This window comes from Malaya genurostris, chromosome 2 (assembly GCF_030247185.1).
Source record: "Malaya genurostris strain Urasoe2022 chromosome 2, Malgen_1.1, whole genome shotgun sequence".
NCBI lineage: Eukaryota > Metazoa > Arthropoda > Insecta > Diptera > Culicidae > Malaya > Malaya genurostris.
The window spans coordinates 114,609,408-114,622,099 of record NC_080571.1 but is presented as its reverse complement, the minus strand read 5'-3'; the positions used below and the strand labels follow the sequence as shown (position 1 = coordinate 114,622,099).

The 12,692-nt window shown below is 36.8% G+C and overlaps 1 protein-coding gene across 1 annotated transcript; it reads left to right on the top strand.

The window, feature by feature from the left end:
- The first annotated feature begins 6,925 nt into the window (after positions 1 to 6,925).
- Positions 6,926 to 8,334, top strand: LOC131429349 (replication factor C subunit 4). The gene is made up of 3 exons (XM_058593423.1): positions 6,926 to 7,200; positions 7,266 to 8,136; positions 8,200 to 8,334. Exons 1-3 carry the CDS (start codon positions 7,085 to 7,087, stop codon positions 8,290 to 8,292), a joined length of 1,080 nt encoding a protein of 359 aa, XP_058449406.1. The 5' UTR covers positions 6,926 to 7,084; the 3' UTR covers positions 8,293 to 8,334.
- The last annotated feature ends 4,358 nt before the right edge of the window (positions 8,335 to 12,692 follow it).

Genomic DNA, 12,692 nt, shown 5'->3' with positions numbered 1-12,692 from the left:
TGTTGGCAACAATTCAAAACATTCCATTAGCTTTACATTGAATTGACAGGTCGTTTGCTCGTTTGGAACTGGAAGCTGTCATTCCAAACGAACAGCTGTCGCCACTCTGATTATAGTCACTCTAGTTAAAATATACTATTATGAATCTTGTTTGGGATTGAAGCTCAACTAGCCTTTCGACGTTATTAATATCCAGGGGATTCAGTGTTTCACATCTTATTAGCAGCCGTGATGAAAGCTCCCAAAAACGAGCTTTCAATGGTAGAACCAAATACAAATAATAATACCCCTAAGTCCCATATAAACGAACCGCCAATGTTTGGTTCACAGCCTGAACAAGTAAGCCTAGCAAATTACTCCCTTTCGTTACGATAGTCTGAAAATGTGGAAGGAGATCGTTTCTGGCAACTAGGGATGTCGGAAATTTCGAATTACTCGATTATTCAATAATCGAGTATAATTTTGAAACTAATCGATTGAAATTTATTCGATTATCTGGGTTATTAATCGATTACTCGATTATTCATTCGATTATTACTATGGGATTTTTTAATTATTCGATTAGCTCAATAATCGAATATTAATTTTAAGCTATTCGATTAAATATTACTCGATTATCAGGGTTATTAATCGATTACTCGATTAATCGATCGATATTACGACATCCCTACTGGCAACGCTTTATGCTAGTTGCTACGGCGCAAAACAAGTTTGTTTGTTTATGTTTTCCGTTGTTGTATTGCAACAAATTCAAAGATACACTCCAGCTAATCGATGAATGAAGAATTGCGATATTTTTTAGCAGTGATGGGACTTTATTTCATAGACGGGCCTTGGTGTGGAACATGGGTACGATTCGTATACGTACCACGGAAACAGCGATTAGCGCTCTACACGATAAAATAAAAGTTAAAAGAGAAACAAATGCAAGCTGTGTATGCATTTTCGCAATAGTCACTCATATATGCGTGACCCAGACAAATTGATTATAGCCCGAACGGTGGCAGACACAACAGTTTTTCTTTCATGATGGATAAACTTATTAATTGAATTATTTTCTATCAGTATTATGACGTAAAGGTTCCCCGCATTTAGCAGATGTTGGAAAAATTCCTACTCCTCTGACGGGAGTGATTTGCAATGTGAAGAACGGATGGCTACCATAACGATTCGGTGAACAGTGCCGAGACATTCTAACATATAATACTGAGCAATTTCCGAAAAGCCAAGGAGCAAATTTCTGAAAAGCCAAGGAGGACAAAAAACAAAATCCGATATGGAATAACCATATCTCATACACAACAACATAGTTCAAGTTTATTTTTCACTACAATAAACAGTAACTATGGTGAACTTGTTCTTGCCCTTCAGTGTTGCTAGTTTTATAGAAAACTCGTTAAAGTACATTGTCACTCTGACAGTGTATCATGACAGTGTACCGCACGATGCAAAATGTGTCCTTGAAAATTTGTCGAAGTACTCCGTATTATAATTTGTATTTGGTAGAACTCCCGCCAGAACTTCAAGATTCATTGTATGTGTCGAATGCATGCAGTCTAAGCAATTCGCTAATAACGGTACTGAATTCCTTTACGTTTGATAATATGATAGTTTGTAGCGGAACGAAAGCACTCAGAAAAATATATGGCACATTCAAAAAAATTTCATGTAAAACCAAACATATTTCTATATTGTTTCATTGTTTACTATACATACTGATCGATTCAACCAAATAACATGGTTGAATTTAACAACGATGACTGATTGATACCACCATGAATATCTATATTGAATCAACCAACAAATCGTAAGGACAATCATTCTCTAATTTGAAAAATAAATTTTCGAAAATATAATTTAGTTGATTTGAAAATATTCTTGCAAAAACAAATAGTTATCAGTTATTGAATGAAACAGCGATTAAGGCCATCGTCCAAGTACCATGCGCGCGGGTGGTTTTAGGAAATTTTCGATGGAAATTTTGAAAAATTTGACTAAACCAAAAACATACAGACCTTTGAAATACTTTTATCTATCTACAGGGTGAAAATGACTAGAAAATTCGGAGGATTTTCCGAGTCTTATCAAAAATAGCGCTGAAACAATGAGCTTTTTTTTGTAATTTTTCACAATTATTTGAAAAAATAATTCGATGGAATGAAATTTTTTTTTCACAAAAAAACTCATGCTGGCAACAAGGATCACATTCGGAAACATTTTTGGAAAACCTTTTCACGCTTTTCATGGAAAATCAACGAATTTCATATAACCGATTTCGTGGAAATTTTTTAAATTCGTGGATTTTCTATGAAAAGCGTGAAAAGGTTTTCCAAAAATGTGTCCGAATGTAATCTTTGTATCCATCATAAGGTTTATTTGAAAAAAAAAATTATGTCATCGCATTATTTTTCCAGATAATTGCGAAAGATCACAAAAACACTCATTCTTCAGAGCTATTTTTGATAAGACTCGGAAAATCCTCCGAATTTTCCAGCCATTTTCACCCTGTAGATAGATAAAAGTATTTCAAAGGTCTGTATGTTTTTGGTTTTCTCAAATTTTTCAAAATTTCCATCGAAAATTTCTTAAAACCACCCGCGCGCATGGTACTTGGACGATGGCCTTAAGTTGAATATAAAATATTCTAGCCAAAGTTGATTTCTCATTTATTTTGGAAAAACAAATTTAATGTGTTTGGAAAATTTACTCAATAAATAAACTTGAAAACATACTCATGTTTCGAGCTCTGTAACAAACCTTGTCGCTTGAAAATTAAGATTGTGAATATTGGTAGTCATTTTTTGACTTGTACAATACTGGCATCTGCTAACTGTTCTTTAAAATGTCTATTTGTGTCAAGAGGATCGATGTATTTTTTTAAGTGACGAAGAAATGAATACCTCGGACAGAATCTTCTGTTACAGTTGTACACTGTGCAGATATATACTTCGACCGGTTCATGGAATCAGCGCAGCTGACTAATAAACAGTAGAGGACAACTCGTTTTCGATTGACAAAATTCATCGACACAACTAAACCACAGACTAACAGACAGGACACTCAAATTAGATTCTTCAATCATTTTAACGGTCATTTCGAATATTCCTTTATTTGGGACAGTACTCACATGTGTCATGATGGCGCCACGCTACCCTATCAAAAACATCCTGTCTGTCATCTAGACTGTGTTTATTTTTTTCATTTACCAACAGAGTGGCCATTCATACAGAATTACCTGTAATGTATTGATTTGTATACGTCCATGCGAATTTCATGCAGGATACAGATTTAATACATATTGCCAAAACTATTTACATAATTGTGCCTATTTCTCATCCTCCAACGCAAGACAAAATCGAACCCGTTTTGTTACATTATTTACTTGCTTCTGGTCTGCCGCCACTTAATTTCGGGTGAAAACTACCAACACAATAAAAAATAGTCTAGATGAACAACGTTGAGTCAAATAAATGGTTACCTTCCAATATCGCGAAAAAGTTAAATATATTATCAACGTAATCCAATAATTTATTGTGACGATTCATTTTCATATATTTTGATGAAATCAGGCATCCCTGCAAGCAGCTGATCGGTGTTGACAAACGAGGGGAAACCAACTAGTAAAAAAACTTTTACATAACACAAGGGGTGTACAGATAGTAAATAGTTCGCGCAGTACAATATAGGTGGAGCTAGTGCATCACGAAAAATTATTTTTTATAAGAATTTACTCATACTGTCATGTCTGTTAGTCTGTGACTAAACCTCATGCTTACTTAAGTTTACGAAGAGTCGCAGCTAGTGGAACGAGGTGCAATTTTCCTTGTTCTCTCGCGTCACTGTAGAAAACTGCTTGAGCTTGGGTACGAAAATCGAGAAACCGACTGAATTAGTGATCGCTGTGTGTCGGGTATTGGTGATTAAAATTTGTTTTAATTTTTGCACAGCAGACCCCAATTGAGCAACTTCATCAATTCCTGTCACAATCACAGGAGGCAAATTCGGAAATTTTTCACGTTTCTACAAGAAATAAAATATATCAAGCAACTTACCAAGGAATTCCGCCACTTATTAAGACTATAGATAGCCGATCAGCTAGAGTGCCTATAACCAGAGTGACGACATGTCATCCAAAATGTTGACAACAATTCAAATCATTTAATCCGAAATGTTGGAATTCGCGTTAGCTTTGCATTATATTTGACAGGCCGTTTGCTCGTTTGGAACACAGCTGTCGTCACTCTGGTTATAGGCACTCTACGATCAGCCAGCATCAAAACTGGTAAGAGAGCTTCGTAACTATTTGCTAAAAAAAAGAATTAGACAATATTTTGATATTTATATGAAAAAACTCACCAACAAACTCATTAACTGCACTAGTTGATGTGTGGTTCTAGACCAGAACTTAGTTGCTACGTTTCACCTCATTCCATGACCATTAGCATAAATCAAATAAACATAGATTTCTCACTGTACGGTGACACTAACAGCACCTCTAGTGACAAACGGGTGTACTTTTTTCCATTAGCTACTGTTGTTGTGTTAAATGCGCAGGCAACTTTTTGCATGCATTTTAGGAGCATTTACGCACCCATTCTCCACCAGACGGTGCTTTTGGTGTTACGGGTTGCTCAACTACATTACTATTACACTGGGAAATCTATGTTTATTTGATTTATGCCATTAGCTACCAGTACATCTCCATCACAGCAAACGTTTGCGACGTTTGACATTTTCAACATTATCATTATTGGACACAGTAGAGAAAGAACGTTTTTGTGTTGGACTGGCCTTATTGGAAATTACAGGAACTCTAAAATCACACAATGGCGATCCTGCCAGGAGACGAAAGTTAGTTTGATCATCATAGCAAGTCGACGGAAAAAAAATTCTAAAAAAAAACGCAGCATCTAGTGCAAAAAGAGAATAGCGGACCTTACACTATTATTAAAAGTGTCATTACTAAAAAATAATGTCATTTTTATGAACGTGTAATGGTGCAGTAATGACGAGATTTCTATCAAATTTGAAATACATCATTACTTAGTGATCATTAAAAATGACATTAATAATTCTCGTGTAAGGGCCGCTAATAGGTAAGAAAATGAATGTATCTTATTTATACATGGGAAAACAAAACGACCATAGGTGGTCATTTTACGTGGCAGCCGCGATTTGGAAGACATTTTATAGCGATGCGGGACGACCGCTGTGGAACACTTTTACGCGGAGGAATTTTAGTGCGGATCGGGACAAACGCTGAGAAATATTTGGACTCGAACCAGGATAGCCGGGAAAAATTTTAGTGCAGATCGGGACGACAGCTGAGAAAAATTTTTACGCGGACCGGGACGGCCGTGAGGAGTTTTAGTGCGGACCGGGACAACCGCTGAGAAAATTTTTTACGCGGTCTCGGACGGCCTTGAGGAGTTTTAGTGCGGATCGGGACAACCGCTGAGAAAAATTTTTACGCGTACCGGGACGGCCGTGAGGAGTTTTAGTAGGGATCGGGACGACTGTTAAGAAAATTTTTTACGCGTACCGGGACGGCCGTAAGGAGTTTTAGTAGGGATCGGGATGACCGGTGAAAAAAATTTGGACGAGGACGCGGATAGCCGTGAGGAGTTTTAGTACGGATCGGGACGACCGATGAAAAAACTTGGACGCGGACCGCGATGGCCGTGAGGAGTTTTAGTGGGGATCGGAACGACCGCTGAGAAAAATTTTTACGCGGACCGGGACGGCCGTAAGGAATTGTAGTGCGGGTGGAGACGTCCGCTAAATAAGTATTGTATTTTTGATTTTAAGTAAAGATAATAAAATCAAACCAACTTTATTTTCTAAATAAATATTATCCTGAGCATCTACTTTATTTGGAGATAGGGGAGGATGTGTGGTTCTAGACCAGAACTTAGTTGCTACGTTTCACCTCATTCCATGACCATTAGCTACCAGTACATCTCCATCACAGCAAACGTTTGCGACGTTTGACATCTTCAACATTATCATTATTGGAAACAGTAGAGAAAGAACGTTTTCGTGTTGGACTGGCCTTATTGGAAATTACAGGAACTCTAAAATCACACAGTAGATAACTGGAAATAGTGCAAGAGTCGGACAACGTCTTCATTCGTGGAAAAATCATTCAGGTACTCCACTCGGTTATACTCGATGTTAGACGCCATAATTAAATACTAATACACACAAAAACAAAATGGAGTATAGGAAAATCTTAAGAACAAATCGACCCAAAAAAAAATAAAAATTTTAAGAACAAATCGACCCACTTGTACGCGGCGGGCAGATTTCCCCCCAGACGGCTGGCTATGTCTACCAGCCATTTTTGCCAGAATTCCGGCAAAAGTCTGGCAACAATGCAACAACCGTTTCCGGCAGAGAATTTTGTCTAGCGGTTATTACCGGTTCTTTTCTGTCGGATTCTTGCCATACAAGATTGGCAGAACCGTTCTGAATCGGTTCTACATTTTAAGCGTCTTAGTTTTATTTTTTCAATAAAAGATACATATGAAAGGCAATAAGTTATTGCCCTTCATATATACTAATCATGGAAAATATTATTGCCAATAACATTGCTTTCTCACTACCAAACATACCCATATTTCAATCTCATTAACCTCGTCTTAAGATTTGTTTTTTGTACGTACATGCGGGATTGACAAATATCAAATGAAGTCGAATAAAAAAAAAGAAAAAAGAATCGTAGAAACACTATATTTAATCGTTCTAATAGTGAATCAATTGTTTATGCTGTAAAATCAATGGTTTATTTTTGTACGGGTGGTACATTAATACATTTAGTCCTAGCTTTCTTGTTTCGTGTAGATTCGATTTGATCCATTTCTCAGTAGAAATCAAACATCGTGTACGTTTTCTCGATTTGGCGCAAACACTGTCAAATAATAATAATTATTATTGTTTGTCTTGCTTGTATTCGATCGAAATACTTCAACCTTGTATTATTGTCTGTAAATTTAACGCATTTTATATTATTATTCAGGTGTACTAAAAGATTGCATTTTTGTGTAGAAATTTTGTATATAAGTTAGAGCACAGTTCATTCATCATGCAAGCATTTTTGAAAACTGGTAAGATTTCTGAAACACCTTTCAACACCGGTACCGATGGACAGCTGATGGAAAAACGCAGTAAAACAAATTCTGTTCCTTGGGTCGAAAAATAGTAAGCAAACAGACAGATTTGTAAAACCATGACGTTTTGTATATTAATTCAAAATAATCTTCCAGTCGACCAAAATGCGTTGACGATGTTGTGGAGCAGGGTGAGGTGGTTGCTGTACTCAGAGAATGTTTAGCGACAGCCGTTGATTTACCGAATTTACTACTGTACGGACCACCTGGTACTGGTAAAACTAGTACTATTCTAGCTGCGGCTCGTCAGCTTTTTGGGGACATGTTTAAAGAGCGTATACTAGAATTAAATGCATCTGATGATCGTGGGATAGCGATCATAAGAAACAAAGTAAAAACTTTCGCTCAACTAACGGCCAGTGGAACAAGAACCGATGGCAAGCCATGTCCACCGTTCAAAATTGTTATTCTTGATGAAGCTGATGCTATGACCCACGCTGCTCAGGCCGCTTTGCGTAGAACTATGGAAAAGGAAACGAAAACAACTCGATTTTGTTTGGTGTGTAATTACGTTTCAAGAATCATCGAACCCATTACATCCCGCTGTACTAAGTTTCGTTTTAAACCTCTTGGTGACGATAAGATAATTGAACGACTACGATATATTTGCGAGCAAGAGAATGTCGATGTCGATGACCAGGCTTATCGCGATATAGTGGACATTTCTGGCGGTGATTTGCGACGAGCAATTACCACACTTCAATCTTGCCATAGGTTAAAGGGGAAGGAAGCAAAAATTGAACACACCGATATTCTGGAAATGTCCGGTGTCGTACCACCACATTATCTAAATGATTTCATCTCAGTCTGTAAAACTGCTAACTATAGCAAACTGGAAGATTACGTAAAGAACTTAACGCACGAAGCGTATAGCGTTGGGCAATTGTTTGAGCAGATGACGGATTTTGTCATTATGCATGACGGACTGAACGATAAGCAGAAGAGTGTTATTTGTGACAAATTAGGAGTAAGTTTTCGATGGATTGAAGATTTCAAATCTATCGGTAAAGTTTTTTTGTTTTGTTCACAGGAGTGCTGTTTCCGTTTACAGGGTGGTGGATCGGAGTATATACAAATTATGGATTTAGGTTGTGTCACTATTCAGGCTCTTCAAAGTAACTGAGCTTCAGGGAATAAATTTCATAATAATAAAACTTTGATATTACTATAAGCGTTTTTTTGGACAACAAAGGTTTTAACCTTAAAGTCATTTTCCTCTTCGGGTCAGATAAACTATATGCTTTATTTTGTTTATTTTACAAGCAAACATTCGAAAATTAGAATCGGTTGCAAATTATCCTTCATAGTTTTATACAATCCAATGGTCGAAATTTATACATATTATAAAACTTCTTTAAAACCTGTTTGGATCCATCTAGTGGCGCAATGATGCCTTTCTCACTAGTGGTAATATGAGTCATTGATGCAAGCTTCATTTCAGAATTCAAATTTGCAAGGCCTCTAACAAGATCTATATTTTATAACAGCCTTTAGCACAATTTCACAAAGTTTCCACTTCCTTTGGATCGTCACCTATCATCATCGGAAAATTTAGATTTGAATTAAATTGAATAGAAACCTTTGAGACTATAGGACCATTCATTTCAGCCTTTGAGTTTGGCCATCTACAAAGACATCATATTAACAAGATATTCAGCTCTCACATTTCCCGAACAAATAATTGGCAACATTCTTTTTTGCGAGCATGTCGCCCTCAGGTGAGTCTGCATCGAATCTCATACATAGAAGTAGGGGAGAGAAATGTCAAATTCGTACGCGCCAAAATAGCAGGGCTGCGCACCCATACAATTGACATGACATGTTGAATGAGACGCCGTACGATGGCGTTGCTGAACTGAAGATTGAGATCGCTCCAAGCTGACAGGGTCTGCCATCTACTAATAAGACTTAGATATTAGAAAGGTTTTAGTGCAATTTTGCGGAATTTCTGCGTTCTTTGCATAGTCTTAATTACGGTTGGAAATTTGTAATATTTTTCACCATTTCACATTTTCAATCATGTTCGAAAAGTCGTAGTTACCATTTAGGAGTTTTTAATCGCTATTTCCGTATTGGCAGAATCGAGAACCGATATAGCCGAAATGAGTGTATTTGCCCATTAAATAATAAGATCTCCGAATTAGATTTTATCAACCAGTTTTGAAAATCCCGCTTCTATGTGCATGGCCACTTATAAAAAATACTCTTATCAAATACAAATTATTGTATTTGCCCTTATCACCCTGTAATTTCAGACCCGGCAGTCGGTTTCTCATGTTGGATCCTGAGCTGTTTCATTTGATACTGTGTGTTAATCTTCTCAGTCATCTTCGCGAAAAGTCATAAAGTCATTGCACATATTTCCATTTTTAAAGTTATTTTTTTTGGTGTAGAACTCGACTTTTTTTCAGTATTTTTACTCGAAAGTTTGACTGATTTTGTGAATATCACTAGAACAACACTTTTTTGTAGGATATGTCGTTTTTGCACTAAACATATTTAAAAACAACCTTTTTTAATCCACCTAGTGGTGTAATGATGCCTTTCTTATATCCTTATATTTCCAAAAATATCACTAGAAGATTCTGTGAAGGTTTTTTTTTCAATCTTGATTAAAATAAGGATTTTTTTTTGGGTATAAAGTAACATAACCTTTTCAATTTGTAAACAGCTATGCCAAGTCGGACCCAGATGAAATTAGACAGCAACCTATGAGACGATAGGAACTTTTATTTGAGCCTGTTTGTGGAAATCATTCAAATCATATCTGAGAAAATTGAGTGAGTCTCTACGCTTTTTTGCATCGTCACTGACGGTGTGAAATTCAGTTGCAACCTATGGGACGAAAGATTTTTTATTTTATGAGTGACATTATTTGACACATACTCACACACCTACACCCACAGACACATATATTGCTCAGCTCGATGAACTTTTTTGAATGATATAGAAAACTTAACCTTCTGGGGGAATTTTCACTAGCCAATTTTTCAAGTAATTGCATAAGCTTTCTATATGAGAAAGACAATAAGGGTACTTTTATAGAAAAGCATCGTTATCATGATCTTGTAATAACACTAACAAGTAAGTACAAATTGAATAAAAGATTTAGAAATTTACATTTTTATCACCCGAAAAATATAAATTTTAATGTGGCAATCCTGCACGTATACGAAATTGAACTATACACGCTTCGAAAGGAGCAAAGCCGCACGTACCGTCGCGTACTAGTTTTGCATCGTCATGTTGAGTGTTATGACGCTCAACGCCATCGGAACCGGAAGTCTGATCTGTATGAAATTGCACAGTACGAGGTCTGTTCAAAAAGTACCCGGAATTCTCATTTTTCTAAAAAAATATTTATTCGTCTACATCTATATGGTCCCCTTCAAAGTAATCCCCCCTAGATATAATACACTTATGCCAGCGTTTTTTCCAGTCTTCGAAACACCCCTAATAGTCACTTTTTGTAATGCTCTGTAGCACTCTCAGCTATTCTGCCTTTATCTCTTCCACGTGGACGATTGTGCTTTTGTTTCGACATCATAACCGTACACCCATGTTTCATCACCAGTTATGACGTTTGTTTTATTGATCAAAATTCAGCAGTTTTGGAACGAATTTTGCTGCCACTCGTTTCATGCCCAAAACATTTGAAAAAATATGATGGCATGAGCCAACTGATATGCCAACTTCATCAGCAACTTCTCTAATAGTGATTCGGCGATCATCCATAATCATTTTTTCCTTTTTTCCCACATTTTCATCGATTATTGACGTGCTGGGTCGACCGGAGCGTTCGTTGTCTTCAACGTCTTCGCGGCCATCTTGGAAACGCTTATACCACTCGTAAACACTTGTTTTTTTCATAGCAGACTCACCGTAGGCTCTCTGTAACATTTTGCACACTTGGTTACACTTTATTTCATTTTTCACGCAAAATTTAATACAAATTCTTTGACTCTTCAATTCTTCCATTGTTTAAACTAACAAAAATCGCCGAGCTCAAAAAAAACATGTCTACACCAGCCGCTACAAGACAGAATGTAAACAATGAATACAGCTGAAAATTTCACCATACATTAGGGACATATGTACCAACACAATAAAAAAAATTTTGACCACCGGACTCTCCAGACGCGCGCAATTAAAAAATTCCGGGAACTTTTTGAACAGGCCTCGTATATTCAAAGACAATGGGAGCTTTAATTTGAATCATGATTCGTGAAAATCGGCTTAACCGTTGCTGAGAAATCGAAGTGAGTTCCATTTTTTGACATTTTCTTCACTATTATCTGTACTTTCGGAAGCGGGAACTGGGGACTAGTAGTCCCAAATTAGTTTTATATATTCACTAACTAACAAGATCTGCCAACTAGATTAATTTAGCAGTAAGTTTTATAAAAATGTGCACCTTGTTTCGCCATCGCTTGTGAAAAAATACTCATGAAATTGAAAATTTTCATTAACCGCACTGTGATGCCGGAACCGAAAGTCGGATCTGGATCAACTTTTGTCGTGAATACGACTTACTTTACTATGGGGTGCCTTTTCAAAATTAGCCATATGGAAGAATGGGCAGAACTTAATCGTGAATATCTCGACTAGTATTTATGGCAGTAACATAATTCTTTCACTATTTGATCAAAAATATGATCAGGAATTTAGGATAATATTTTGAACAGTGTGAGATAACCACAAACAACTCAAGAATTAAGTTTTCTCAAAATTTGAAAACAACGCGGAAAACTCTCTACTTTGTCTGGGTTTTTCGCGCAAGGACGACGATTTTGAGGTAGTCAGGCACATATCTTCAACTGACTGTGTATAAAAGGGGAACCGTGGTCGAAAATCGATCATTTCTTCTTGTGCGTTGGATGGAACCAGACGTCGTGGGAATGATTTAGGCTGTGAACCATTTCGCGGGTAATTTTAACATTTGGTTAAAATCTGACACTCGAGTGGTTAATTTGATGTTGTCAAAAATAACCCTGCTCGAGAGCATGGTTATTTTTGACAGATCGATAGTTATTTCCCAACACTGAAAAAAATCTCGCAATGAAAATTCTAATACTAATTCTTTAGTTGAAATTATTTCCAGTGGAAAATAAACCCAAATAACTTTCCGTCCGTCAAATTTTGAAATGGGCCACAGTTTTAGTCAAATTTAACTACTCGACACCAAATAACCACTCAAGTGTCAGATTTTAACCAAAAGTTAAAATTAACCGTGAAATCGACGACACGACCTGCCACTCGTCTATAAAAACTGTATCGTAAATTTAACTACCCCTCAGTAACTGGTAACGTCAAAACTAGAGTGCCTATAACCAGAGTGACGACATCTCATCCGTAATTTTGGGAACAATTCAAAACATTCCATTAGCTTTACATTGAATTGACAGGTCGTTTGCTCGTTTGGAACTGGGAGCTGTCATTCCAAACGAACAGTTGTCGCCACTCTGATTATAGTCACTCTAGTCAAAACTAAATCGCTTGAAAAAATATTGAAACTGGCAACAA